At 31.1% G+C, this 27,747-nt stretch overlaps 5 protein-coding genes across 5 annotated transcripts; 4 read left to right on the top strand and 1 right to left on the bottom strand.

The window, feature by feature from the left end:
• The first annotated feature begins 11,851 nt into the window (after positions 1–11,851).
• Positions 11,852–15,051, top strand: LOC123915640 (putative RING-H2 finger protein ATL69). Its single transcript, XM_045966830.1, has 2 exons — positions 11,852–12,155; positions 14,451–15,051. The coding sequence occupies exons 1-2, from the start codon at positions 11,915–11,917 to the stop codon at positions 14,921–14,923; spliced, it is 714 nt and encodes a 237-aa protein (XP_045822786.1). The 5' UTR covers positions 11,852–11,914; the 3' UTR covers positions 14,924–15,051.
• Positions 15,052–15,478: 427 nt separating this feature from the next.
• LOC123914511 (egg cell-secreted protein 1.1-like) lies at positions 15,479–15,868 on the bottom strand. Its single transcript, XM_045965714.1, has one exon. It carries the CDS (start codon positions 15,866–15,868, stop codon positions 15,479–15,481), a length of 390 nt encoding a protein of 129 aa, XP_045821670.1.
• Positions 15,869–17,582: 1,714 nt separating this feature from the next.
• LOC123915637 (aspartate--tRNA ligase 2, cytoplasmic-like) lies at positions 17,583–21,166 on the top strand. The gene is made up of 10 exons (XM_045966827.1): positions 17,583–18,007; positions 18,112–18,219; positions 18,422–18,535; positions 18,670–18,960; positions 19,045–19,146; positions 19,350–19,403; positions 20,203–20,285; positions 20,403–20,518; positions 20,619–20,733; positions 20,845–21,166. The coding sequence occupies exons 1-10, from the start codon at positions 17,633–17,635 to the stop codon at positions 20,969–20,971; spliced, it is 1,485 nt and encodes a 494-aa protein (XP_045822783.1). The 5' UTR covers positions 17,583–17,632; the 3' UTR covers positions 20,972–21,166.
• Positions 21,167–21,169: 3 nt separating this feature from the next.
• On the top strand, positions 21,170–27,701 carry LOC123915638 (putative RING-H2 finger protein ATL21B). The gene is made up of 3 exons (XM_045966828.1): positions 21,170–22,053; positions 23,630–25,509; positions 27,093–27,701. Exons 2-3 carry the CDS (start codon positions 24,726–24,728, stop codon positions 27,569–27,571), a joined length of 1,263 nt encoding a protein of 420 aa, XP_045822784.1. The 5' UTR covers positions 21,170–22,053; positions 23,630–24,725; the 3' UTR covers positions 27,572–27,701.
• LOC123914510 (RING-H2 finger protein ATL20-like) lies at positions 21,282–24,108 on the top strand. Its single transcript, XM_045965713.1, has 2 exons — positions 21,282–22,053; positions 23,630–24,108. Exons 1-2 carry the CDS (start codon positions 21,282–21,284, stop codon positions 24,106–24,108), a joined length of 1,251 nt encoding a protein of 416 aa, XP_045821669.1.
• Positions 27,702–27,747: the final 46 nt, after the last annotated feature.

The raw sequence follows: 27,747 nt of genomic DNA, 5'->3' as shown, positions 1-27,747 counted from the left end.
GCCCCCAGCGCTGGGCTAAGGCCCTTGATGGCATTAATGGCCATCAAGTGGCTGCCGGAAAACGGCTTGGAGGCCTTGATGTGCAGTAAATGCTCATCATTCCGGTTTACGGCCGTTACAATACGCAAGGGTATCTGACCGTTAGGACGTGCTCGGATGGTATGTGTGTTCGACACCCTCTGATGCTCGAGCTCTAAGCTCGGCCCAGAACAGTATTAATTTTTTTTTGTTTTTTGTTTCTAAGAAAAAGAGATTTTGAAAATTTAGTTCAACCACGGACCACGGGTCACCAGGCAAGTAAGTTTGGCCAAAATTGTTTCTACTAAAAATTCAACTCTAATTTTTTCGAACGATTCGTCCTATAAAAGAAAATATTCTATTTATTTATTTATTTTGATATAAAAAAAATATTGTAGTTTTTAAGAAAATCATTAGTTAAGTTGATTTAATAATAAAACTTGTATCATTTAATGTACCAAAAAAAATTGTTCCATTTACCAAAATATCCTTATTGATTGTAGTTAAATTGAGTGAAATTCAATACATACCGAGTTCGATTATTGGTGGAAATAGTTTTAGTCAGAATTTACTTATTTTGGTGTTGAACTCTGAAAGTGACAAATTATTTTGAAATCGAAATAAGTTATCCATAAGTTTTTTTCTTTTAAAATGGGTCAGGCTTTTAAAGGAAATACAATATCTAGTGTAATAATTTTATTTAGTTTCCCTAAAATGTATAATACTAAATTATTATTTTTTGGACGAAAAATACTAATTTTTTATTTATTTTTGGTTTACGATGAACTGGAGATCGAACCCATGACCTATAACATACTACTCAAATCTTTCACCACTAGACTAAACCTAGTGGCTTAAAAATACTAAATTATTTGAGTTTAATTGATATGCACCGACGGTGTAAAATAGTTTTACACGATCGTCCAATAAACAACCACCATTTTGCCATGTCATATCAAGAAAGTGGGGTGAAGTAGGGTGATGTGACGAAAATAGTTTTACACAATCGTCCAATAAACAGCCACCATTTCTTTGATTAAATCGAGCACACATGGAGAGAATATGTTACAGTCAATATTCACTTAATTAAGCCTAACTATAATAAGATTATTGACTTGACTAATTCATGATTGTTATTTTTGTGTGTGCTCCAATTGACACTTCACGTTCAACCAAATCATCAGTATATAAATCATTCTTGGATTGTCCATTATGTATGTCTCAACAAACAACCCTAAATAACTCAAAATCCTCCTAATCATCATCATCATCATAAGTTTCCAATCATCTTATACAATTTTCCTTCATTCGTTTAATCATCTTGGAACCATGTTTGCTTGCCTTAAAAATACATCACATAAAAAGGTACAAGTAAAGCAACTCAAAGCAATAAAAGATGTATGTGAGATAACCAAAAAGCAAACAATTAAGAAAAGGGTTCGGTTTGTAGATTCAGAACCAACAATTTTGGGAGAAGAAAATAAAATATATGAGAAAAGAAGATGTGTTAGTAATGAATTAGGAGAAAAAGAAGGAATTAGAGTGACAATTAGATTAACAAAGTTACAAGCAGCTGAGTTGCTAACAAGATGCAATAATGGAAGTGTTCTTGAATTGAAGGATGTTGCTCGTGAGTTACTTTCTATTCCAGGAGATAGAGTCAGCATTGTGTCTACTTGTACAAACACAATTTCTAGCTAGCTTTCATACATTCTTGTATAGTTTTTTATTTTAATTTTCTTTTTAAGGTTGTACAAATATGTGAATAAAATAGCCATTTTAACTAAGTTTGATATCACATTCTAAATTATTAGGTTATTTTGTCTGTTTACGTATTATTTATATGTATAATTATATATGGTTTTTTTTTTTACATAATTTATGTTAAGAAGATAAATGTGGAAAATATTTATTGAACTTGTGTTGTATTCAATTCTCTAAACATTAAATTCTTTGTATCATTAAATGCTATATATTTCTATTTTTAGGTAGCTTAACATGTGCCCTTAGGACACAAGTTAACATGACCCTTATAAAAATCATCAATCATCATATCACATTAACAATCACTAATACACATCTATCTATAAAATAGAGCACTAATACACTATATATACATAATCAGCAAAATGAACAAAATTTAAAATTAAAGTACAAAAATTAATCGCTATGGGGGAATTATATTGAATTAAACTAAATTATTTGAGAAATTGAGATCATCTTTTATAATATGTTGCATATTTGATGATAATTATTGATTTAAGTGATGAGAGTTTTTTTATTGGACCACGATTTTAAGCGTAAGTAGTCAAATTAACCTATTTCAACAAAGAGCTTGAGAGTTAGGGTTTAGGGTCATGAAGTGGTCTAGGGATCATTATATCATTTTAATCTAAAATTTTAAGGCAAGTGTTTCCCATCTTTTTTTTATATGATAATGTAAAACTCAACTCACACGTAAAATACCGTAAAATCAATAATATACGAGTATAAAAAGATGTCAAAATAAGTATTTTTGGAGATGGAAACCATAAGAAGTAATAATTTGTCAGCCAAATTTCTTAATAAGAGGCGGTAATAAATGTTGTGTCACTAAATATACATATAAAACTTTCGGTCAACAAGTTAGTTCAGTGATGATTAGCGTTGAATTCGATATGAAGGACCACGGTTCGATCTTCCGCAACTATGATCGGGAGGGAGCTGAAACCACTTGATGCTAGGGGAGAATCACATGAAAGATATTTTCTTCTCATGATTTTTTTTATTTTTAATATCGACAAGTGCCCCAATCTAAAACTAAAAAGACTATAAACCTCAAAGAATACTAAAAATCAATAAAGAAATTTAGTTTATCTTCCTCAAAAGAACCTAGTGAAATTCCAAATCAAAGATATGTCTTTTGCCACTATACCAACTCTAGAGTTTTACATGGAAGATACAATACAGCTGAAGACAATTCACTTACACTGCATAGAGAATCAACAGTATTAGTGTGGTATATAGTGTACTCCAAAATTGAAGCCTCCAATGATTTTCAACTTTGATGGACACGTGTCCCTCTCACGAACGGGCCAAACTCCATTGGCAGCCCAGGTGTTATATTATCCATTTATCTTATCACACGTGAGATGATGACCAATAAAAATGGATACATTCCCCGTCAATTTTTTATACTCCTCAATATTTTAATTTTGCCCCTGTAAAAAAATTCGGTTCACAGAAACCGAATTTTGACTAGTGCAAATTCATAGTAAATTTCGGTTTTTATAAATTGAAATTTTTTTCAAGACAAAAAAAAACTTTGGTATCTAAAACCAAAGTTGTTTTCAAGGGCAAAATTAGAAATTCAGGAGATAAAAGATTCACGGGAGGTAGGGAGAGGAAATATCATAAAAATGATGAAGTCCTCAAAACCCACAAGAGTATTGACCCCTTCAAATTCAATGATACAGTATTAAGTACTGCAAAGTCCTTTTGATAATGTATGTACAAAAGATTGCTCTAAAGAAAAATTCAAAATATATACTATTCTGTAAAATAATTTTCTTTCCTTTTTACCTTATTGTAATTGAAATCTTTTACTCTATAGTCCATGTATTGCCTCAAATAAAATAATTGGACTCATTGTAGAACTAATCATCAAACGAACGATTCCAAAATTTATAATTCAAATTTAGGTTTTTTCAAGGTGGAAAACTATATTGCCACTCTCTCATACTATTATTGATTGTATTATTTAGTTACCTCAAAAGTGAATATAATTTTATTTTTTTTTAAAGTTGTCAAGTGACTAGATTTTTACCTTTTAAGATGAATAAGTCGAAGTACTAGAATTCGAACTTCGATCCTGCATATTACATGCAATGTTCTACCAACTGAGTTATACTCACATGAACGAATATAAAATTATTTGAAAATAACAAATGTGTAAACTCTTTTTATTTTATCCTTTTTAAATTGACTTGACTTGGGTTGTTACCTATATAGCCAATATAGGACACCCATTCCCTAACAAAATTTCCATGGTAAATTAATCAACACCTTTCATTATTATATTACTTTTGCGTGCCCCAATTGACCCTTCTTCTTTGCCGGCTTGTGCTCAACAAAATCACTATATAAATCATTATTATTGGATTCCTTCATTTGATACAATAAAAAGCTGAGAACTCCATCTACTAATTAAAAATGATTAGCACCATGTTTGCTTGTCTTAAAAAAACAGCATCACATAAAAATATAAAAGTAGAGCAAACAAAAGCTGTATATAGATACTTTGTATTCCAGGAGACAGAGTCAGCATTGTGTCCACTTGTGTAAAAACAATTTCTAATTCTAGCTAGCTTCATTTATTCTTGTATATATATAATTTTTTTTTCCTTTTTAAGGTTGTACAATGATTACATTTATTTTCTTCATGTGAATAAAATAGGCAGCTCAACCAAGGTTATTGAACTGTTGAGTCTAGCTAGTACAAACTTATATATTAAAATTTCAATTAAGAGTTCGTTCTAGGGCATTATCCCTTCATTCTAAATTTTTGTTAATAAAAAAAGTACTCCAAATATATATTCCTTCAAGGCTTCAAGTGCAGTTAATTCAATAGTTTTGCTTTTCTAATATATATATTTTTAGTTCAATAGAGGAAAAGAAAAACTAAGCCATGAAACATACATTCGTAGGTATATAATATGGAAAATTCTACGGTGCATTCTTTATTTGGACTGTTTTGATACATTTTTAATCTGACCAATGAGAATGCAGTGTTGACTAACTTTAAATTATATGGTACACACCATTTATATAGTACTTACCATGTATCTTTATATCTATTAATTAATATTTCAACTAAACCCCTACCATATTAAAAGTAACAAAATTACCTCAATTATTAAATTGTTTTTAATTTTAATTGTGATTGTAAAAAAATTAAAACAATATCACCGAGCAACTAAAAAAAATCACAGCATCATGGTTCTTGATCTCTTCATCAACATAGCAGTATAAATTCAAGCTCAAATCTTGAGAGAAACTCAGATCTAAAACCCATAATCTTCTTCTCCGTTTTCCTTTTTTTGAACATTCATATTTTTATGATTTCCCCTTCACCCCTTCATTTATTTTTTTTTATTTTTTTCAATTGACAGTTTTCAAATTTTATCATTGTTCTTTTCATATGAATTTTGCAATGGAGTTGAAGGTTCTACATCCCTTTTGATTTCTTTCATTATTTAAATAAAAAAATAATGCTTATACAAAAAAATAAAATAAAAATAGGTAACAACTTATATGTATAGTACGTGTTATTTTCTTCCATATTTATTTTTAAAAAAATTTGAAAGGATGCAGTGATGTTTTTTTTTTGGAGGATATTTTTTTTTTAGGATTTCATAGTATGCCGATTTGTGTTTTTAATTTTTATTTATTCTCTAGTTTTTTATCTTAAAAAGGTAAAAAAAAAAAAAAAAAAAAAAAAAGGTAAGAAAGAGAATACAAATAGTCTCCCGTAAAATAAGAAAATATGAAAAGTTTGATTTTTATTTGGTAAAGCTCCCCAAATCATGACATTTATTGTTACAAAAAACAATTATGGCATTATGAGAGTGTATTGGAAAGATTTCAAATAGTAATTAATTGTCTTAATGAACAATTTTTATTTTTTTTCTTTCATTTAATGTGACTGTAAAGTAAAAAAAAAAGGTTTTTCAGAAGTTGGGTCGTGATTTTCAAAAATGGGTCTCGAATCTGATCCAGATACCCGGAATTTTAGGTTGATGAACAAACTCGCGCTGCTAGTCTGTTACTACGATTCCACCATGTATTTTCACAGAAATTCCGGCCGCGCCTACAAAAAAAATTATTCTTGTCATTATCTAGCTTGTCAAAGGGTACTAAGATCGTGAATTAATTGATTAACATGACATGGGTTTTTATTGTTGCTGCAGCGAAAGAATAAGAACCATTGGTTTTTGACTGTGGTTTGCCTCTTCGGGAAAAAAAATCTAAACAAACCAAATTTTGAAACCTCTTTGAATGAGAAAAATAAAATAATCATCACAAAGCGATTAACAAATTAAAAAATGGCATAAAAGAACATAGAAATCAAATATTAAACTCAGAACTCAAAAACAAGCTTGATGCAAAACCCATAAAAATCAAACCACTTTATTGTTGTTATTAAGAATATTCATCTACTTATAGTTCTTTAATGGAGTTGAAGAAATTTTGAGGAGTTGATGAAGTCACAATTAGTTTTGGGGACATGAATATTTGTTTCATAAGGCTCACCATAGACTTATGAAGATGATAAAATGACGATGATTTCTTGATTTTGGTTGGTGATGATGATGGGTGATGGTGAGTTTGTGATGATAATATTTGTTTTTGAAAATATGATTTAAATCCAAATGAAAAAATAAGTTTTAATTATTAAAATAATTTTAACTAATAAAAGGACTTTTTGTAAAAAAAACTAATAAAAGGACTTATATGCAATAAGTAAAAGTTTCATAAGGCTCACCATAGACTTGCACTAATGTGGGAATTAAATTGAATTTTATTGGTCAAAAAAATGAACTGCATCAAAACAGTTTAAAAAAGGACTGCACCATAGAATCTCCCATATAATATAGGCTCCAAAATTATTATTATTGAGTTCTTGCAACTCACTAGAAGGAGGCTCTCCAATACATGGAGGTTTATGTGATCTATAAATTAAAATGCTATGGATTACAAGCCAATTAATACTTCTATTTCTTTCCCACTAATTAGTATGATTAAATATTGTGTACATACCATCTCGACTTAACTAGTGTCCTAATACGATGAACCATAATGTTCCCATTAAACTTGAAATCGTTAGAAATGATGTCAATCAGAATTTTTGAGTCACTCTCAACAGTAAGATGTGAAAATTGTTCCTTTCAGCTATGTATAAACTCAAATATAATACCTCACATATAAGTATGCAATGTGTCACACGCTCCAATCTTCTTCATAAAATCTTTAATCCATACCGTTTGAATCACGAATGCAACCACCACAACTAGAAATCATTCTGTTATATTTACATTTTTTGTCAAGTAGTCCAGTGACAAGAAAATTCACCTTAAATATGAATAACTGGAATGTCCGGGACTCAAACTCCGACTCCTGCACATATAGTGCGATGTTCCTGCCAACCGAGCTAAACTCACAAAGACAATGTATGCATTTAATTCAACAACTGACTTGTCAAGAACAACTCCACTAGGCAGTATTCCAACATGTCCTAATTTTAAAGAAAAATGTTAACGAATTTAAAGAATTAAAAGAGATAAATTTTACATAAAGAATGACGTGCTTTTGATTTTCGATAAATGTTTAAATTATATTTTTAAGACAAAATTTCATTTTATAGATTACACTCGTTAACATTACTCAATTTTATAAAGTGAGTTATTCTGCATTGAAAACCAGTACGCTAAGTTGGTTTACACGCTGCTTCACAAAAAAAAAAAATTGGTTTACATGGAACTTCACTTACAGACTGTGCATATAGTATGAGACTATGAGTACTAGGAGAATGAATTCTTTTAAGTGGGAAAAATAAATTGACGAAATAATGTGGAATACAGGCCATTGGATCATAAATATAAAATTATATTTAAATTTAAAAGAAATTGAGAGAAGTTGATTGATGGTTAAAATGTGAAAATTGAGAAGAAAAAAAAAAATCAATTCTCGAGTATCAGCTAATGGTTATTAAGCTTCCAATAATATTCGACTTTGGTTGACACGTGTCACTTTCTTGAACGGCCCCAACTTCATTGGCAGCCCAGGTGTTATATCCTCACACGTGAGATGACAAATAAAAATGATTAATTCCCAAAACCCACATTGACCATATTGTCAAAAAAAAACCATTGACCACTTCATTTTATTACTAATACTATTACTAGTATTTATTTTTTTGTTACAGGTACTTATTTCTTTTAATAGCTTATTGACCCCTTCAATAATAGTACTCCAGTCATTTTAATATAATCAGTACTTAACTATTAGATGTATAAAATAAGATAACATTTTTTTTTGGGTACAATATAAGATAACTTTTTCTGTTTTAAAGAAAAAGTCAAAATATATCTTGTTTAATAGTAATTAGACTGAATATAACATTTTCTTTCATTACTAACAATTCGTGTCCTAAGTTCTAACCCTAGGCGTCACCTTTTTTTTTTTCTTCTTAGTTTATCAAAGAGGGGTGATTTCAGGTCAAATCTTGACCTAAAATCACCCCTCCAAATTGTTTTTTCTTTCTCGTTATTAAATAAGTGTGATTTTTCACATATTTGTTTGGTTTTGTGTTATTTGTTATTCCGTCCTTATGCGGTGTATTCTGTTGTGCCGTCTTTGTGCGGTGTATTTTTTTTTCCCGTCTTTGTGCGGTGTTCATTTGTTTCAGGTTGAAGGATTAGATCCGATCAAGTACAAATCTATCCAATGTCGACTTTTGTGTTATCAACGTTGCAGATCTGGGGGCATGAACATTCCAGACACTTCAATATAGTCATATATGTAGGCTTATGTAATTTGCCGTTTTATGCTATTAACATGAATGCTGTGAGTTTGTTTGCAGATTCATCCTTTTTGTTTTTAGCAAATTTGAATTTGTATTACATCAATGTACTCTATCAGTTTGAATGAATGAATATCCTTTATTTTTAGTAAAAAAAACAATTCGTTACTAATTTTAACGGGCTTGGATTCTCTCCAGTGCAGTTTTCACTGCAGGAGATCCAGTCCACATCTCCACCATTCATTTTTTAAATAAAAAAAATTAAAATTGCAATATTAATTAAATTGAAGGCTGAGATTTCACTGAAAAAAAAAAAGCACGGGAGAGAATCCCTTCCCAATTTTAACCGTTTAAAAAAAATAGTATTTGTCTAGAAAAATGCTATATCAAGCGAAGGATAGCTTCGGCTAAACATACATTTTCATTGACCCACTTGATTTTTGTAATACTTTCGTGATTTAGTTTTTGCTATATATAGCATGGCTCATTTATTTAAGCCTGAGTAATAGATTAATTGACTTGACAAAGTACCTATATAACACCCATTTGCTAACAAAATTTCCATGATTTGGTCAAAAAACAAATTAAAAAACAAAATTTTCCATGGTAAATTAATCAACACCTTTCATTATTATTATTATTTTTATATGCCACAATTGACGCTTCTTGTACGACTTTGTGTCCAACAAAATGGGTATATAAATCATAATTGGATCTCCATTTTGCTTCAACAACAACAAAGAACAACATTTACCACTAAATTCTCCTCATAAATTTCCAATTGTCATATAAATTTTTTCATTTCTTTGATAAAAAAAAAAACACTTTGAACTCTATCTAATCTAATTAAAAATGATTAGCACCATATTTGCTTGCTTTAAAAAGACACCATCACATAAAAAGATAAAAGTAGAGAAAACAAAAGTTGTATATAGATATGAGTTAACCAAAAAGCAACCTACATGCAAGACAATGAAGAAAAGGGTACGGTTTGTGGATTCAGAACCTACAATTTTGGGAGAAGAAAATAAAATATATGAGAAAAGAAGATGTATTAGTAATGAATTAGGAGAAAAAGAAGGAATTAGAGTGACTATTAGATTAACAAAGGAACAAGCAGCCAAGTTGCTAACAAGATGCAACAATGGAAGTGTTCTTGAATTGAAGGATGTTGCTCGTGAGTTACTTTGTATTCCAGGAGACAGAGTCAGCATTGTGTCTACTTGTACAAACACAATTTCTAGCTAGTTGTTTCATTCATTCTTGTATGGTTTTATTTTTTTATTTTTTAAGGTTGTACAAAGATTAGTTGATTTCAATTTATTATTTTCTATGGGAGAAAAATAGCCAGCTCAACTAAGTTCATATGTCACATTCTAAATTATTAGACACCTACCAATCGTTAGTTGGTTCAGTGGTGATTGGTGCTGAACTTGGTAGGGAGGACCGCGGTTCGATCCCCCACAACTGCGATCGGGAGGGGGCTGGAACCACTTGATGCCAGAACTGACCCCCGAACCAGATTCAACTGGTGGTGAAAAGCCGAAAAAAAATAAATAAATTATTAGACACCTGTAAATTCAACTATCAATCATCACTATTACATTTGGAAACAATATAAAATTAGCTTTTAAATATGTTTATGTTCTCCAAAATAAAAACCTTCTAAATTTAGTCCTTAATTATATATTAACTAATAGCAAAGAGTTATGCAAACATAAAATAGCTAAATTTGGGAAGCTACTGAGATACCGATGAAAAGGAGACTACAATCCTGAAATGGTACTTCTCAAAGGACTTCATAAAATATATTCTACTATGTCCTTGATCTACAATGAAAAACTACTTGTACTTTTGCAAGTACACATGAATAGTAAAATGATAATAAGATCAACTATCATCTTATGATCTTCATGGATATCTTGAGGCCCACGAAAACAAAACCAGCAAAGCATACCTCTGTATTTGATCTAGGCCAAGAATCAAAAAATACTCTGGAAGAACAATCTAAGAACTTTCCAGAATCAAGCAGATTTTCTGCTCATGTTTGAAAGATTCTCTCCAGCTGTTGTAATTGATCTTCCAAGGCTTCAACAATGCTTGTTCTTGGAGAACAAGTTCATACAGCTCAAAGATGCTCAAACTCACGCTCCTCATGACATCATCATTCTAAGAACATTCTCAAGAAACATTTTCTCTCTCATCAAATATTATTTGAATAATATTTTATCTGATTTTTTATCTGAACAATTCATTGTAAAAAAAAAGGTTGACTCAAGTCAATACGTTACTATTGATTGAGTGACACCTTAGTTTGTAGGACTGAGGTAGATATTAAGCTTGTAGGGCTTAAGGTTATTGATCTTGGTTTAAATCAATGAGGTTTGTAATTTGATATTACTAGTATCTCAAGATTATAGTGGATACTCACGGAGCGTGAGGGACTGGACGTAACTCATACTATTCGGGGTGAATCAGTATAATTGTTGTGTGTTGATTCTCTCTTCCCTTATCTTTTATTTTGAGCAAACACTAAGCACACAATTCACTTTGAAGTAGTTTTACTGCTAACCAGATCCTTCTGAGATCATTCTAACGTTTTCTGTTGAGTTATATTTTTAAAAAGAGTGCATGATTAATTTTAAAATGGTCATAATTCAAACCCCCCATTTCTTGTGACTATTTCCTCCACTTCAAAAAGAATTTCGTTCTTGTAATTCGAAAACTTGTACATTCAGGACTATATCATGTCATTCACGTTCCACATTAATTCAGCTTCTCTAAAAATTACAGACTTCAGTAATACCTTATTGTGTTTTTGGTTTCGTTAGAGATAATGTCTCATATTGAAAGAACTTTATATGTTGGCAAGTTCTTGGAGTCACCAGTAGGGTGAAGGTTCAACTGTTGTCAATTTGCTGCATATATATTCTGTCTCTACTTATAAGTTGAATTTTCATCTGTGAAGCTCCCCATTTGTAGTGGTGTTTTATTTGTTTGGCACGGTTTTAGGGTCTACATATTCAATAATATCATTTGGTGGATTGTTAACCTTTCCTCGATATTTTATTTTATGTATCTTTTAGCACATTTCCTGCGTTGGTTTTGGTGAATAATAACAAGTCACATAAGTGGATTTGTATCTGGTACCTACAACTAATTTGTAACAAATTTTTATTTCACATGCATATGATTTGTTCTCATTGGTTAATGAGTAAATGCTCTCAAATTATAAAGTCGAATTTTGAGACGGTTTTTTATGTGCACACCCCTATAAGGTGTTTGAATTTAAGCTCTCATGAAAAAGACAAGAACGTGAATTATTCGATTGTGGCTATGCTGTCTGATACTTTGTCTGGTACACCATGGTTGGCACCATCATCAATGTGTGAGATTATTTCATCGGCTATGATACCTGTTAAAGATAATTCGTTATTTTGGAGAGATTATTATTCTGAAATACAGTTGCAGTGGGATACTCCTGATTGTCGATATTGTGAGTACAGTGGAGGAAGATGTGGATTGGTTGCGGACCATGCTCTTAGCGTTGCTTGTTATGATCTTCCCACGTATCAAGGTTAGTTAATTCATCACTCAAATTTCTTTTGTTCAATTCTTGGAAATTTGGATCATTAGCAAGACACATAACATAAATAATGAATATGTATTAAAGACTTCGATCCTTTCAATCTCTATTTGACTCGAGAATAATCTCTTAACCGGCCTAAAAAATATAAATAGTGAAGATATAGAAGATACATTGAGAAGCATACTAGGGTCAAAACCCCTAATTACAATACAAATTTAATCTTATCTTATCGGAATGTCGTGGTCAATGATGCTTAGTCCGGCGAGGTAGATGAGAGGTTGTACATGCAGACACTTCGATACTCAAATTAGAATTTGGTGAAGTGAAGGTTTAAAGTAAGAAAATGGTCTTACTTGACTCTTTTGCATGAGAAGAGTATATATAGCCCTCGGCACAGAGTCAAGACCATCGTCGCATATCTACAACATCAATGTTTGTCAGAATAATGGTTGAAGTCAATCGTTTTGATGCATGCCACTATAGAAGTAGCTGTGACAAAGTTCAAATTTTGATTCATACATATTATATATAATGTCTCTGTCAATTGAATTATATTCGTAAGAATTTTTATCACGTCATTCTAATCTTAAACTAAGAGACAATAATGTATTCTTATTGAATGGCTAAGATGAATATAATTTACACCATGGTAAAATCTCTTAATATATCTTGAACAAAGAAAAATCTCTTAATATATAAAAGGCAAAATTACACCATAAGTCATTTATCTTATTTATTTGTCACACTTTCATCTTTTATCTTTTATTTGTAACATATAAATCCTTTATCTTATATATTTGTAACATTTTAATCACTTTTCTCATTTTTTATTAAAAAAATACTGAAGTGGCTTACCACATAAGATAATTTATTTTTAAAAAATATTTCTATTAAAAAAAATCATAAAAAGATGAAGATCTTCATCATCATCAATTTCTTCCATAAATAAAAAAAATAACAATAAGAAACTCAATACACCTCCACATAATATAGATCTATATATTATGTTCTTCTAAACTCAAAAACCCTAAATATATCATTATCCCTAAAAATTGTTAAGATTGGAAATTGACTTTAAACATGTAAAAGCAAGATGATTGAGCAAGGGTTCCTCTGTTTCCTTTTGTTCTTTTCCAATTTGATACAGTGAAGTAATAATAAAGCGACAAGATGCATATGAAAATTTATGGAATTAATTTCCAGAATTTATTTTCTTAAAAATCCCAAATTTGTTGACAAATCATTTATAGGTTTAATGATAATTTGGAGATTTTTGAGTTTAGAAGAACATAACACATAGATCTATATTAAATGGAGAGTAAAGGAAATGTTTTGAAAATTAAAAATGAAGATTCAAAGGAATATGATGAAGATCTTCATATTTTTTCAATTTCTTAATTTTTTTAATAAAAATAGATTTTATAAAATAGAATTATCTTTTTGTAAAAAAAAAAAATAGAATTATCTAATGTGGCAAGTAACATCGTTATTTGTTTAATAAAAAATGTGAAAAAGGATCGAAGTGTTACAAATATACAAGATAAATTACTTATATTTTACAAATAAAAGATAAAAGACCAAAGTGTTAAAAATAAATAAGATAAAAGACATCTGGTATAATTTTGCCTATATAAAATATTGATGAAATTAGTCATTTTCAAGATACTTTTAAAAAATCATTTTAGTCTCCATCAGGACTATATAATTTAGTAATTTGATCGGCATTTGAGATTTTTAATGGTTAAATCATTATTTTCCATTTGTCGGTTAGATAGGTTTGAGTATTTTTTTTGTGTTAAGATCAAGATCAACTTAGATATTTACTCTTACTTTAATACTAATCTTTGTTCAAATAGTCATCTTTGGTCAAATAGTCATATTTTATATTTTAAAATGAATAAATTGTAACCCACTTGGATTGGTGCATTTGTATTGTCTTGAGACCTGGGAGTATGCTCGTAAAAAGAAAAAAAAAAGATGTTTGGAGTTCGAACTCTAACCCCTTAGATATATAACGCAATGTCCTACTAACTGAGCTAAGCTCATGGGATGGACAACTCTTACTCTTATTTTAGTTTTTTCTTTTCTATTTTTTACTTTATTAAACGTGTGAATGAGAAAATAAAAATGATAATCTATTAATGACACAAAACTAGAATTTCTTCTAACAAACTAATTTCCTTTTTCTTACACAAGAAAATCAATCTATTGACTTAGAATCTCCACGGTAAGTCCTATATGGATCCTTATTAATTACTCGGCTTCTTATTTTGTTGTATGTAGGCCTATCGAAGAAAGTCAAGTATGGTTTAATTCTAGGTCTAGGAATACCTGGAATCTTAGGTATTATTGTGCTTACATGTATGTTATGCAACAAGAAGAACACAACTAATCAACTACATCGTCAAAGAGACACTGAATTCTCAACCATGATTATGCCACACCCCCCAATTGTAGTTATGGGCCTTGATGGGCCAACAATAGAAAGATATCCTAAAACCCAGCTTGGTGAAAGTGGACGATTGCCAAGGCCCAATGACAACATTTGCTCAATATGTCTTTGTGAATATCAACCCAATGAGGTATTGAGGACTATCCCAGAATGTGATCACTATTTTCATGTGAATTGTATAGATGGATGGCTCAAGAACAATGCTACTTGCCCTTTGTGTAGAAATTTTCCAGAGAGATCTACTTCATTTCCTTCTTTTTTGCATGTCACCAACTTCTTAATTACTAGTATTTTTATTGTATAGTTGGAGTATTATATGTATATTAGATATTAGATATAAATTATTTGGCTACAATTGGAGTTACAAGGTGAGTATAAATCGTCCGATCCGAATTCACTGTTGTCAATAAATGATGCAATTTTACGTTGTAATTAATCATGACCGTTTATTTGAGATCAGACAGTTCATATTTAAAATATAATTTTATAAAACAAAACGATCTCAACCGCCTATCAAAGATCGAACAGTCCAGATCAGTTACAACAAAATGTTGTAACTGTGGAAAATCTGATTCCTAAATTGTCCATCAAATTTTAAGAATGTCATATCATTTTATCTCATTCATTTATACATTTTAGTTTAATTTATATGAAGTGATCAGATGAATCACTCCTCATTTCATTTGTATATTGTACAAGTTTCAAAACAGTATAAAGTAAGGATGGATTAAAATAAAGAGAAGAAAAAAGACTAAATTGGAACTTATTTTTTTATTAATGAAAACCATGAAAGACCAAAGTACATAACAATATTAATTCCTTTATGGAAAGACTTCTTTAGGCTAAAGAACAAATGATACTAGTGGTGTAGGACAGGAGGTGAATGAGCATCTTCAGCTTCATCACAATAACCTTCCAATGTATAAGTCTCTTCATTGGTGAATCCAAGTGATGCAACAACATTAGGCCAACAATCATGTCCAATCACCTTAATTGCTTTACAACAACCATTGCCTAAATAAGTCTCACCATTTAGAAAAAATGTTACAATTTCACCACTACATGCTTGGAGCTTGAAGAGTGACTCCCAACAATTAGAAGGCTCACCACTCACCTTCAATCTTGCTTCAAGGCTCATCAAGTTAGAAGGGTTAGAGAGTTGCCTAGACTCCACCATAGATGTTGATGGCACCAAAGCAATGATGATCACAACAGCAATAAGAACAAAAGCTTTGTGAGAGGAAGCCATTTTAGTATTAGAAGGAAAAGTTTATATTTTTCTATGATAAATTTGGATAGCAATGATGAAAACTTGCTTAAGGTCCATATATATATATATATAAATAGTAGCTAGGTAGGGGTGATTAATTTGTAACAGTTGGATGAAAAGATGAAGGGTGTTGAATTAATTGTGGAATTGTAACATATTACGACTAGTGAATAGGAAAGGATGAGCTTCTTATTTGTTGTGGACTAGTTAAATGCAATTATTTTCTTACTATCTATTTGTCTCCTTTACGATGAATGAAACTAAGGATACTTTTTTTTATATATAAGAATTAAAAAAATAGTAATTTTGAGGTAGAATAGAGATTACTTTTTAGAGATTTTTAGAAAAGTTAATTTATTTTGTGTTTGTTTATTATAATAAAAATCACTTTTTTAAAATAAAATAATTTTTAGTTTGGTAGGATACAACTTATAAAATTGATTTTTTTAATTACAAATAATTTTCTTATTTTAATATTTCTTTTCTCTCTCCTCTAAAAAAAAATCTATTATTTTATAACCTATTCTTAGGTACCGTTTGGCCTAGTTTTTTTTCCTCTTGTTTTGAGCTTATGCAAACAACTTAGGTGATTTTTGTATTGTTTTTTGGTCGAACTATGGTTGTATGTTGGTTTTTGTTCTTTTCTTTTGTTTTGGGTTTGTCACTTTTCAACTAATAATTTTCTTTTGGGTGTTAACTTTTGCAATTTTCTTTTGATGTAATGTAATGCTCTTCTTGTTCTACTTCTTTTTCCTCTTTTGATGTAATGTAATGCTCTTCTTGTCAATGAATCCAATTTTGTTTTTTTTTTTTTACGTTTTTTTATATTCATTCTTTTTTTACCTATAGAAAAAATATTATTTTTAAAAACTTTATAAATCTTAGAAATCCTTAAAATCTTTTGAAATCTTGAAAATTTGTGCAATAAATATAAATCCATCAAAATTCAAATTGGAAAATCTCAAAAAAGTCTCAAAAGTAATTACAATCCTGTAAAATCTTTTAAAATCTTCAAGATTTTTTTTGTTAAAAAAATCTTACAAAATCTTAATCCAATACATTCTCTTAATATATTGTTTTTTTTTTGGTAGATTCTTTCTTAACTACCACGTTATATACAAGGTTTTAAATAAAGGTCCGTTACCGCGAAAACGGCCGCGACAAAAAGGTATTGGGGCCTAGCGTTACCGTTTTTCACCGTTTTTATATGGTGAAAAAAAATCACGCCGAAACGCCGTTACGGCCGCGACGAAACACCGATACAGCCGCAAAGAAACGCAATACGGCCGCGACAAAATGCTAATAGATAGAGATTTCTATTTTTTCCAATAGAAATGCATAAAAATCACATTTTTAATACAAATATGAACATAAATTATAAAGTGTTATATCTTTTTAACTCTTTCCAAGTTCAAAACTTTACATTTATCTCATATTTAAGTTGTTATACAAATATCATAGTACAAATAATTTTAATAAGATTTGTGCGATATTGTGATTTATTCACACCGCGACGACCGTATTTCACAACGCAACAGCCGTAACAGCCGAAATCGCGAAATTCTTGACGCGACCGCGACCGTGACCGCGACCGCTATTTAAAACCTTGGTTATATAAACAAGCCCTTCAAACCCTTTTACTTTAAAATTTTGCCGCTTTTCTTCTGCTCTCATTCTCTAGAGTTGTAGCGCACCATCTTCCGGTAACCCTTTCTCATCAAAAGATCATCGGAACCTGCAAAGATGGAAAACCTCCGTTGCCAACAAGAAGTTGCCGCCGCTGCTGCCACCGCTGCTCCGTTAAATTACGGTCATATCCCACTCGTGGAGCTCCAATCGAAGACCCCTGTCAATGTCAATGATTGGACCTCAATTGAAGCTCTCAACAATTCATTGGAGAACAAGCCAGTTCAAATCCGTGGGTGGTTGCAAACCATTCGATGTAAGAAGATGAGAACATTCTTAGTCATCCGAGAAACTAGTTTCACCGTGCAGTGCGTGGTTCACTCACAGCCCGCTTTAGAGAAATTTGCCGCCGCGCTCAGCAAGGAGTCTATTGTCGATGTTCAAGGTGACGTTTCCATTCCGCCCTCTCCTATTAAAGGTGCCACACAACAGGTTGGTTTTGTTCTCTCTTGTTGCTTATGTTTTGTGATTTTGCAGTGTTTTGAATTTTGAGTTTGTGAATTATGATTATGGTGGTGTCATGTTGTGTGCTGTAGGTTGAAATTCAAGTCAGAAAATTGTACTGTGTGAGTAAGGCCGCTACTCTGCCTATTAATATCGAGGATGCTGCTCGAAGTGAATTTGAAATTGAGGAGGCCATTCAGGTATATACATTCATTACTGATTAGCAATGTTGTTAAGGTGTAGCAAAAACTATAACCCCGATGAGAATGTTAATATTGTGTATCACAATTTGAAATCTTACTGATTAAGGATTTGTGATTGTTATTGTTTGTTTAATGCTGTGAAACTTGTCACCCTCTATATATGAATATGAATGTTAATGGGGATTTTTAATTGGTGCAGGCTGGTAAACAACTTGCTCGTGTGAAACAGGATACCCGATTGAACTTTAGAGTACTTGATCTACGAACACCAGCTAATCAAGCAATTTTCCGCATTCAGTCTCGTGTTGGAAATGTAAAGCCTACTATCTCTTTTTTTCTTTAAATTTTTTATTTATTTTTAATCATAGTTGTTACTGGAAGTTTATTAGAATTAATGCATACCGAGAAACTAACTTAAGGAACGCATTTTGTGGTGTTGGGCTGCAGGAGTTCAGAAAATTTTTATTAGATAAAAACTTTGTTGAAATCCACACTCCAAAGTTAATTGCTGGATCTAGTGAGGGTGGAGCTGATGTCTTTAGACTAGCGTACCATGGACAACCTGCATGCCTGGCTCAGTCACCTCAGCTTCACAAGCAAATGTCAATATGTGCTGGCTTTGAGCGTGTTTTTGAAATTGGTCCTGTGTTCAGAGCAGAAAAATCCTTTACTCACAGGCATTTGTGCGAGTTTACAGGTCTTGATGTTGAAATGGCGATTAAGATGCATTATTTTGAGGTACATTTGGCAAATTGGAAATTTTGCATTTGAAATCGCTGAAGGACAAAATCTGGTATACTGATGATTTGAGTGTTTTTGCAGGTTATGGATGTAGTTGACGAATTATTTGTCGCTATTTTTAATAGTTTGAAAACAAATTGTAAGAAGGATCTTGAAGCTGTGGCAACTTATAAACCTTTAAAGGTGTTTATCTTGTATCATCTTGGTTGTCTTATGCAATATGATTTGTTATTTATTTCACTATATGTTTCAAATTGTTCATTTGATATGCTATGTAGTGAGTAAATGATGTTTTTGTTGTGGAAAGTGTAATATACTAATATTATATGCAAATGAATGAATGCATTTTACATTTTATGATCTGATATAGTCCTCTGAATGTGCAGTATCTGCAAAATACTCTACGGCTCACGTACGAAGAAGGTATTCAGATGCTCAAGGTAAGCTTAAATATATTTCCTTACTAATTAATTAACTTGCAAGCTGTAGATAAACAAACAAATGTGATAGGATGATGCTGGCGGTACTTGAAACTTTACGTCTTTTATATATTATAAATATCACCGAAAGCTAAGATATAATGTGAATCGATGAAAATGAAATTAAGATAGATGGATAGGAATAGGATACTAGAACTAAAGTCAGCTACTGATTGGCCTCAAATGAGATCTCTTTGAGTCATTTCATTGATGATGGCAGTTTGGGAAACACAGGAAAGCTTGACCATCCATTTTGTCAAAATTTCAACTAAATAATTGGAACTACAGAGGAGCCTTTTCATTTTAATTCAAGCTAATGATAAATATTTAATAAATGAATCTCTTAAGGATAGATGGTTTTAGAATGCACCGTTGGTCATTAACTGGGAAAATGACTGAAATAAACACACATCGTGCCAACTTGAAAATATGACAGTAATATATAGTTATACTCTCTCTGGTTCTAATTATAATTTATGAGACCCTTTTCCACTTCTTTTTCCCTAATTTGATCGGTGAGCAAATTGGCGACACTTGTTTAGGCTCCGTATATTTTGTTCTAAGGTGTGACTGAGAGATGATGTTTTGAGGTATTCATGGTCATTTTTCCTCTTATGGTTAGTTCAGGGATTTTGTTGCACTGCTGAGACTTTTATCTCAAGATTCAGAAAATGACTAAACCTACTGAATTTATGATCGATAGGATGGTAGAAATTTATGGTTATTTTGTCATGCAGCTAGTAATGGTTTTGCTTTGCAGGAAGATGGAGTAGTAGAGGTTAAACCTTATGGTGACTTGAATACTGAAGCAGAAAAGAGACTAGGCCAACTAGTTTTAGAAAAGTAATTCCGCTTCTAAAATCTTCTATAAGAAATGTCTATGTTGTTTTTTTGACAAATTGTCTTTCCTGTTATATGCTTTTGTTTAAAATTGTTTTTGGATTGTAATTATATTTGTAGGCATGACACGGAGTTCTACATCCTTCACCGGTATCCATTGGCCGTAAGGCCATTTTATACCATGCCTTGCAATGACAATCCCAACTACTCTAACTCTTTTGATGTCTTCCTCCGTGGTAAGCAGAAAAATTAAGATATTTTCTCATGCAATGCTTTGGGTTAAGCTTTCGGTGGTGGTTGTTTGATTTTAACTTCGATGTAATCTTTCTTTTGTAGGTGAGGAGATAATTTCAGGATCTCAGCGTATCCATGAGCTTAAACTTTTGGAAGAACGTGCACAGAAATGCGGCATTGACATTACGACAATTGCTACTTACCTTGATGCTTTCAGGTATTATATTCATTTCTTCCTCTCGTGGTCTCTTTGTTACATGGGTGTTCAGGCTAGCTGCCCCCTTTACAGGCTAGCTGCCCCCAGAACTAAATGATTGATCATTTGCAGATTTGGTGCACCACCACATGGTGGCTTTGGAGTAGGCTTGGAGCGTGTCGTGATGCTCTACTTGGGAGAGGATAACATTCGTAAAACATCGCTATATCCACGTGATCCACACAGGATAGTACCATGATCATGTTTTAGCATATTAAAAATAGTTTGCATTTCAACACTTTCAAATACTCTTGAATTCATGGAAATCATATTCCTCTTGTAACTCCTCCACCACTCCATCCAGCACACAAGAGACACATGTTTTTGGTCCATTCGTATATTGGTCAATTATTGTACGCTGGTTCTTTCTATCTATTTTCTAAATTGACTTTAGTTCACAAAATACAAATTTAAATATTGACTTGAAGACTTCTACTTCCATATCTATTCGAATTTTTCATCGATACAATACAACTAAAGAAAAAAACCACTCTCAAATTCTTTAATTAATGGCTTCCTTAACTCTAGTATGTGTATTTTATGTCTTTATTATTTTCCAACTTCAAACTTCTAAAGCCAAACAAATAATCTGCAAAAAGTTATCATGCGGTGACATAGATATTGCTTTTCCTTTTGGTTTAATAGAAGCTAATCAAGATTTCCGTTGTAGCTATTTTGGAAATCCAGCCTTCCAACTTTCTTGTAACAACCAAAGCCAAACAATCCTCAATCTCCCCAAAACAAAATCCTTAATCATTAAAAACATCAATTACAAAACACAAACAATCCAAGTCAACGACCCCAAAGGATGTCTCCCAAAACGTTACTTCGACAACAATTTTAACCTTTCACGTTCACCTTTTAAATTAAACCCCGATATTTACAACACTGATGGTGATAATGTCACTTTCATTCGTTGTCCTTCCAACTTTACTACTGATTCATCACCATATCAATTTCCATTAGAACCAATTTCTTGTTTAAGCAACGATGAAGAACGTTCGAACTTGACTTTCTCTTCGGTTATAGTTTCATGGGTACCGACTGAATTTGTCCATACAAGGTGGTTTCAAACGTGTGAGGTGATTTCAACGGCTCTTGTTCCGTTACCATGGATGAATATGACTATGTGGCCATCTTGGCCTGATCTTAATAGTGATGTTGAGTTGGTGTGGAATGAACCTAGATGTAGGAATTGTGCACTTAATGGTCAAGTTTGTGGATTCTCTGAGGATACAAATATGCATCAAGTTCAATGTTTCCCTAATTCTTCCAATCAAGGTATGTATGTTCTTCTTTGTCTTGTTTTTCATTCCATGGCTCTGGTTAATTCTCAACAGTACTCTGATGTTAACATTTTCCAACTACACGAATACAAAACTCCTATTCATTTTTGGTACGTAGTTGAGGTTGTCTTAATCAATAATCTCTATTATTTGATCAAAATAAGACAATTAAATTATGAATCAAATTTTTATTTTTTTTAAAAGATCTAAATCGACTGATTTTTATCGGATCAATAAAATAGTCACACAATTGTGTGACTTGATTTGCAGTTAAGAGTTTTATATTGATTGAGAGACGCCTAAAATTATATTTATAAATAGAGGCAATTTTCACTTCATAACCCGATTTTATAAAGTTGGAGTCAATTCAAAATTGTAAAATAGTACCAGAAGCTTTATAAGATACATTGAACCACTAGTTATTAGGTTTCATTTATCGGATCACCCATCATTTATATTCACATACCAAACCTAATAATGTTGGACGCGAGAGAGTGCGTTAAGAATGTCGTATTAGTTAAAATTAAAAATGTATATATTATAATTGGAGACAACTCTCACATTACCATTACCATTCATTTTGTTGGGTTTAGTTAAATTCAGCCCAAATTTTAAAGATTTGTTATGCATACTTACTCACTAAATTATATAGAGATCATAAGTAATTTTTATAATATATAATAAAATTTATGTTAAAAATTACTTTTTATTCCCTAAATTGTAGTTTGGTGATCTAATTTTTAATTATTCAAGTCATAATTTGTCTTATGTGAATTGCATAATATCTGACTTTTAAGAATATAAGATAAGATAAGATTTTGTCAAAAAAAAGGAATATAAGATAAGATATTGTTAAAAACCCCCCTCCAGGTTTGATTTTAAGTGTGTTAAACAAATTTTCCGTACTTAAAAATATAGGGAATTTTAATTTTACTCCATAAAAATGGGATGCTTTTGTCCTATAATTTTTTTTGTCCATAATGTACATAATTTTGACAAGTTTTTTATCATTTTTTTAACATAATACTAGTATGAACATATAAAGATTTGATATAATATATGAACATATCTTGAACATATATGAGTCAACCTTAACATTAACATGAATATAAGTTGATCTTAGGGATTCGAAAAATGTTAGAAAGACAAAAACATTTTATTTTTAGGAATTAAAATTAAAATCGCTATATTTTTAAAGACTAAAAGCTTATTTAATCTTATTTTAATTGAACAATATTGTTTTTTCTTCCTCAAAGCTTCATTCCTCTCATAAACACCCAAATCCAATGAGAGTTTAAAGAATATTCAATGAAAGTGTGTTATTTAGATTGTCAATAGTTGAGATAATAATAATGTTTTCATGCAATCATGCAATCTTAATCGTTTAATCTTAATTTAACAATTCGTATAATAGACAGATGTGAAACAAGGAATAAAAAAAGAATTTGACCACAAAAAAAAAGGAAGAAAGAAATATATCATTTTCAATAATAAGTTTGTTTGTAACTTATTTTCTTACAAGTAATATTATTTCTTACAAGTAACTTATTTTTTGATACAATTTCATACAGGACTCTTAGAAAGTGCCAAATACGGCATTGCTTTTGGATTGGGAATACCAGCACTTTTATTAATTGGCTTAGCTTGCTTTTGTAATAAGAGAACAACCCCACATCAAGGACAAAGAAACTCATCAAATGTTCCTACAATAACAATTTCCTTAGCACCACTCCCTTCATTTGTAACAGGCCTTGATGGTGCCACAATTGAAAAGTATCCCAAAACTCTTCTTGGAGAAAGTGGACGTTTATTGAAGTCTAATGACAATACATGCTCAATTTGTTTATCTGAATATCAACCTAAAGAGACCTTGAGAAGCATCCCAGAATGTAACCATTATTTTCATGCTGCTTGTATTGATGAGTGGCTCAAAATGAATGGTACATGCCCTATATGTAGGAATTCACCGGAGCCAGATGCTTCCACGAGTCCTTATTTTGCTTCGTTGTTGCTATCCCCAAATTCCTCATCATTGTCCTCTACTCGATAAATTGGTCACACATGAAGCCATATATTTGTAGTTAAATACTGAGTATAGAGTCATTATATGTGTTATACAATTTTTTGAAGATGTGTTATACAATTATACCATTGTAAATTGAAATTTTTCTTCCGTTCTATTTTCTCTTGTAAACAACTTAAAAATGTGGCTTCCTCAACTCTAATATGTGTATGTTACTATGTCTTAATTATTATTTTCCACCTTCAAACTTCTAAAGGCGAACAAATATGCAAAACTTTATCATGTGGTGACATAGAAGCTATATCCACGTGATCCACACAGGATAGTACCATGATCATGTTTTAGCATATTAAAAATAGTTTGTATTTCAACACTTTCAAATACTCTTGAATTCATGGAAATCATATTCCTCTTGTAACTCCTCCACCACTCCATCCAGCACACAAGAGACACATGTTTTTGGTCCATTCGTATATTGGTCAATTATTGTACGCTGGTTCTTTCTATCTATTTTCTAAATTGACTTTAGTTCACAAAATACAAATTTAAATATTGACTTGAAGACTTCTACTTCCATATCTATTCTAATTTTTCATCGATACAATACAACTAAAGAAAAAAACCACTCTCAAATTCTTTAATTAATGGCTTCCTTAACTCTAGTATGTGTATTTTATGTCTTTATTATTTTCCAACTTCAAACTTCTAAAGCCAAACAAATAATCTGCAAAAAGTTATCATGTGGTGACATAGATATTGCTTTTCCATTTGGTTTAATAGAAGCTAATCAAGATCAAGATTTTCGTTGTAGCTATTTTCCAAATCCAATCTTCCAACTTTCTTGTAACAACCAAAGCCAAACAATCCTCAATCTCCCCAAAACAAAAAACTTAATCATTAAAAACATCAATTACAAAACCCAAACAATCCAAGTCAACGACCCCAAAGGATGTCTCCCAAAACGTTACTTCGACAACAATTTTAACCTTTCACATTCACCTTTTAAATTAAACCCCGATATTTACAACACTGATGGTGATAATGTCACTTTCATTCGTTGTCCTTCCAACTTTACTACCGATTCATCATCATCATCATATCAATTTCCATTAGAACCAATTTCTTGTTTAAGCAACGATGAAGAACGTTCAAACTTGACTTTCTCTTCGGTTATAGTTTCATGGGTACCGACTGAATTTGTGGATACAAGGTGGTTTCAAACGTGTGAGGTGATTTCAACGGCTCTTGTTCCGTTACCATGGATGAATATGACTATGTGGCCATCTTGGCCTGATCTTAATAGTGATGTTGAGTTGGTGTGGAATGAACCTAGATGTAGGAATTGTGCACTTAATGGTCAAGTTTGTGGATTCTCTGAGGATACAAATATGCATCAAGTTCAATGTTTCCCTAATTCTTCCAATCAAGGTATGTATGTTCTTCTTTTGTTTCTCCTTTATCATGTTTTTCATTCCGTGGCTCTGGTTAATTCTCAACACTACTCTGATGTTAACATTTTCCAACTACACGAATACAAAACTCCTATTCATTTTTGGTACGTAGTTGAGGTTGTCTTAATCAATAATCTCTATTATTTGATCAAAATAAGACAATTAAATTATGAATCAAATTTTTATTTTTTTTAAAAGATCTAAATCGACTGATTTTTATCGGATGAATAAAATAGTCACACAATTGCGTGACTTAAGTTGCTGTTAAGAGTTTTATATTGGTTGAGAGACGCATAAAATTATATTTATAAGTAGAGGCAATTTTCACTTCATAAACCGATTTTATAAAGTTGGAGTCAATTCAAAATTTTAAGATAGTATCAGAAGCTTTATAAGATACATTGAACCACTAGCTATTAGGTTTCATTTATCGGATCACCCATCATTTAGATTCACAGATCAAACCTAATAATGTTGGACGCGAGAGAGTGTGTTAAGAATCTCGTATTAGTTAAAAGATAATGATTTAAAAATGTATATATTATAATTGGAGACAACTCTCACATTACCATTCATTTTGTTGGGTTTAGTTAAGTTCAGCCCAAATTTTAAAGATTTGTTATGCATACTTACTCACTATATTATATAGAGATCATAAGTAATTTTTATAATATATAATAAAATTTATGTTAAAAATTACTTTCTATTCCCTAAATTGTAGTTTGGTGATCTAATTTTTAATTATTCAAGTCATAATTTGTCTTATGTGAATTGCATAATATCTGACTTTTAAGAATATAAGATAAGATAAGATTTTGTCAAAAAAAGAATAGAAGATAAGATATTGTTAAAAAAAAACCCTTCCAAGTTTGATTTTAAGTGTTAAACAAATTTTCCGTACTTAAAAATATAGCGAATTTTAATTTTACTCCATCAAAATGGGATGCTTTTGTCCTATAATTTTTTTGTCCATAATGTACATAATTTTGACAAGTTTTTTATCATTTTTTTAACATAATACTAGTATGAACATATAAAGATTTGATATAATATATGAACATATCTTGAACATATATAAGTCAACCTTAACATTAACATGAATATAAGTTGATCTTAGGGATGCGAAAAATGTTAGAAAGACAAAAACATTTTATTTTTAGGAATTAAAATTAAAATCGCTATATTTTTAAAGACTAAAAGCTTATTTAATCTTATTTTAATTGCACAAAATTGTTTTTTCTTCCTCAAAGCTTCATTCCTCCCATAAACACCCAAATCCAGTGAGAGTTTAAAGAATATTCAATGAAAGTGTGTTATTTAGATTGTCAATAGTTGAGATAATAATGTTTTCATGCAATCATGCAATCTTAATCGTTTAATCTTAATTTAACGATTCATATAACAGACAGATGTGAAACAAGGAATAAAAAAAGAATTTGACCACAAAAAAAATGGAAGAAAGAAATATAGTATCATTTTCAATAATAAGTTTGTTTGTAACATTAATTTAAATGACTTATTTCTTACAAGTAACTTATTTTTTGATACAATTTCATACAGGACTCTTAGAAAGTGCCAAATACGGCATTGCTTTTGGATTGGGAATACCAGCACTTTTATTAATTGGCTTAGCTTGCTTTTGTAATAAGAGAACAACCCCACATCAAGGACAAAGAAACTCATCAAATGTTCCTACAATAACAATTTCCTTAGCACCACTCCCTTCATTTGTAACAGGCCTTGATGGTGCCACAATTGAAAAGTATCCCAAAACTCTTCTTGGAGAAAGTGGACGTTTATTGAAGTCTAATGACAATACATGCTCAATTTGTTTATCTGAATATCAACCTAAAGAGACCTTGAGAAGCATCCCTGAATGTAACCATTATTTTCATGCTGCTTGTATTGATGAGTGGCTCAAAATGAATGGTACATGCCCTATATGTAGGAATTCACCGGAGCCAGATGCTTCCACGAGTCCTTATTTTGCTTCTTTGTTGCTATCCCCAAATTCCACATCATTGTCCTCTACTCGATAAATTGGTCACACATGAAGCCATATATTTGTAGTTAAATACTGAGTATAGAGTCATTATATGTGTTATACAATTTTTTGAAGATGTGTTATACAATTATACCATTGTAAATTGAAATTTTTCTTCCGTTCTATTTTCTCTTGTAAACAACTTAAAAATGTGGCTTCCTCAACTCTAAT

This window comes from Trifolium pratense, linkage group LG3 (genome assembly GCF_020283565.1).
Source record: "Trifolium pratense cultivar HEN17-A07 linkage group LG3, ARS_RC_1.1, whole genome shotgun sequence".
Classification (NCBI taxonomy): domain Eukaryota; kingdom Viridiplantae; phylum Streptophyta; class Magnoliopsida; order Fabales; family Fabaceae; genus Trifolium; species Trifolium pratense.
The sequence above is the reverse complement of the archived record's forward strand: the minus strand, read 5'-3'. Positions and strand labels throughout refer to the sequence as shown.

Bases quoted from the DNA above. Each gene is read 5' to 3' on its own strand.
- LOC123914511 (XM_045965714.1), bottom strand. From the start codon at position 15,868: ATGGCTTCCTCTCACAAAGCTTTTGTTCTTATTGCTGTTGTGATCATC.
- LOC123915638 (XM_045966828.1), top strand. From the start codon at position 24,726: ATGGCTTCCTTAACTCTAGTATGTGTATTTTATGTCTTTATTATTTTC. The intron at 25,510-27,092 runs GTATGTATGTTC...AATTTCATACAG, and splicing joins CCCTAATTCTTCCAATCAAG to GACTCTTAGAAAGTGCCAAA.
- LOC123914510 (XM_045965713.1), top strand. From the start codon at position 21,282: ATGGCTTCCTTAACTCTAGTATGTGTATTTTATGTCTTTATTATTTTC. The intron at 22,054-23,629 runs GTATGTATGTTC...AATTTCATACAG, and splicing joins CCCTAATTCTTCCAATCAAG to GACTCTTAGAAAGTGCCAAA.
- LOC123915640 (XM_045966830.1), top strand. From the start codon at position 11,915: ATGCTGTCTGATACTTTGTCTGGTACACCATGGTTGGCACCATCATCA. The intron at 12,156-14,450 runs GTTAGTTAATTC...TGTTGTATGTAG, and splicing joins TGATCTTCCCACGTATCAAG to GCCTATCGAAGAAAGTCAAG.
- LOC123915637 (XM_045966827.1), top strand. From the start codon at position 17,633: ATGGAAAACCTCCGTTGCCAACAAGAAGTTGCCGCCGCTGCTGCCACC. The intron at 18,008-18,111 runs GTTGGTTTTGTT...TGTGTGCTGTAG, and splicing joins TTAAAGGTGCCACACAACAG to GTTGAAATTCAAGTCAGAAA. The intron at 19,147-19,349 runs GTGTTTATCTTG...CTGAATGTGCAG, and splicing joins CAACTTATAAACCTTTAAAG to TATCTGCAAAATACTCTACG.